The following is a 1,284-nucleotide window of genomic DNA, read 5'->3' as shown; positions in this document are numbered from 1 at the left end:
AGACACACTAAACCGCCATAGCGTCGAAAATCGGACCAGCATTCGGCTCTTCTTACCCGGGGGACAAGGCGTGTCCAGGTCGAAGTCCGAGGCGAAATCGAGGAGAGAAAGCAAGGAGGTGGTTAGACTTTCCCCTGTTGCATTTGTCTCCTGCATTCTCTCGTGCCCCTGGCGGAAGGGCGACGCGGGCGATGCAAAGGCCTCCGTGGCATTCGGGTTGCGTGAGAGCCGGTCTTCCTGGCGAGAGGGTGCCCCGTTGAAGAGGGCGCTGGACTGCATGTCAAGGGGCGAAGTTCTCGGTGGTGCGTGGCCTGCGTAGGTCGTCGGCGGCTGGGGACTTCTGACGTAGGGCGTCGGCGACTGATTGGTGACGTGGCGTGTCCCGGAGGGCGTTTGGAAAGGTTTGGGGTCGTGTGGGCCGTAGGATAATTGCGAGGACGGTGGCATGGTTGATGGTGCGCCACTGGGACTGTGCACCTGCAAGTTTGGTTGCGTCGATGGCCAATTGGCGTCTAAGGAATAACTTGGCGTGGCGGGTGTTAAGTGAGAAGCCTGGAAAGTTGTCAGGAAAGGTGGCTGAGAAGCAACTGAATGAGTGGAAGACGGACGTACTAGAGACGGATGCCCCAGTGAACTGTCCTCCTGGCGTGTCGGCGGAGTAGCTGAAGACCGATTAAACTCCTGCGGTAAAGCAAGTCTTTGGGGGACGAACAGAGGCTGCGTCTCGCCTGCCACGTCGTTCTGATGAAGCGCTCGCATCTGCTCCAGATGTGGCATCAGCAGGTCGAAATCCGCATCCACGATTTTCCTTTTCTTCGCTGCAATTGAGGAACAGTCGCCATTCATTTGGAAAACTGAAATCCACTCTACAAAAACAAGAACAAAACCAAGCTAGAAATAAGAGCACGGATCACACACCGTTCAGCACCTGCGTGACCAGGGACGACTCGCCGGCGACCCTGCCTGGCGCGTATTTTATGTCGTACGAATCGCTGGACTCCTGGTCCGACTTCCGATACAAGTACAGCTGCATCGTGCGACCCGACGCCTCCAGCTTGCCAGGATACGCCGGGGTCCTGCGGAGGATACCACGGGGTTGGGAATTAGCTTAGTCAACATCGCATAATCTCATACTATGTACTTATGGAAGCTGCCACTGTTCATGAATCAGATTAGTCAATATCGTATCCTACGTCTGGAAGAAAAGGGTTTCCACGCCCGTAGTATTAGCTGCGACGGAAGTAGAATTAGATGCAATGTTCGTATTGGGAGAATTGCCGTACC

General features: G+C 55.2%; 1 protein-coding gene across 1 annotated transcript in view; it reads right to left on the bottom strand.

The window, feature by feature from the left end:
• The window catches only part of LOC119585767 (mucin-2-like), a gene marked incomplete at its 3' end in the record, with an annotated part of 6,705 nt that overhangs the window by 4,990 nt on the left and 431 nt on the right, over nt 1-1,284 (bottom strand). Inside the window, 2 exon segments of the mRNA XM_037934479.1 lie at nt 57-818; nt 919-1,076. Of these exon segments, the coding sequence (XP_037790407.1) occupies nt 57-818; nt 919-1,033 (877 nt within the window).

Source organism: Penaeus monodon, chromosome 20 (genome assembly GCF_015228065.2).
Source record: "Penaeus monodon isolate SGIC_2016 chromosome 20, NSTDA_Pmon_1, whole genome shotgun sequence".
Taxonomy (NCBI): Eukaryota; Metazoa; Arthropoda; class Malacostraca; order Decapoda; family Penaeidae; genus Penaeus; species Penaeus monodon.
The sequence above is the reverse complement of the archived record's forward strand: the minus strand, read 5'-3'. Positions and strand labels throughout refer to the sequence as shown.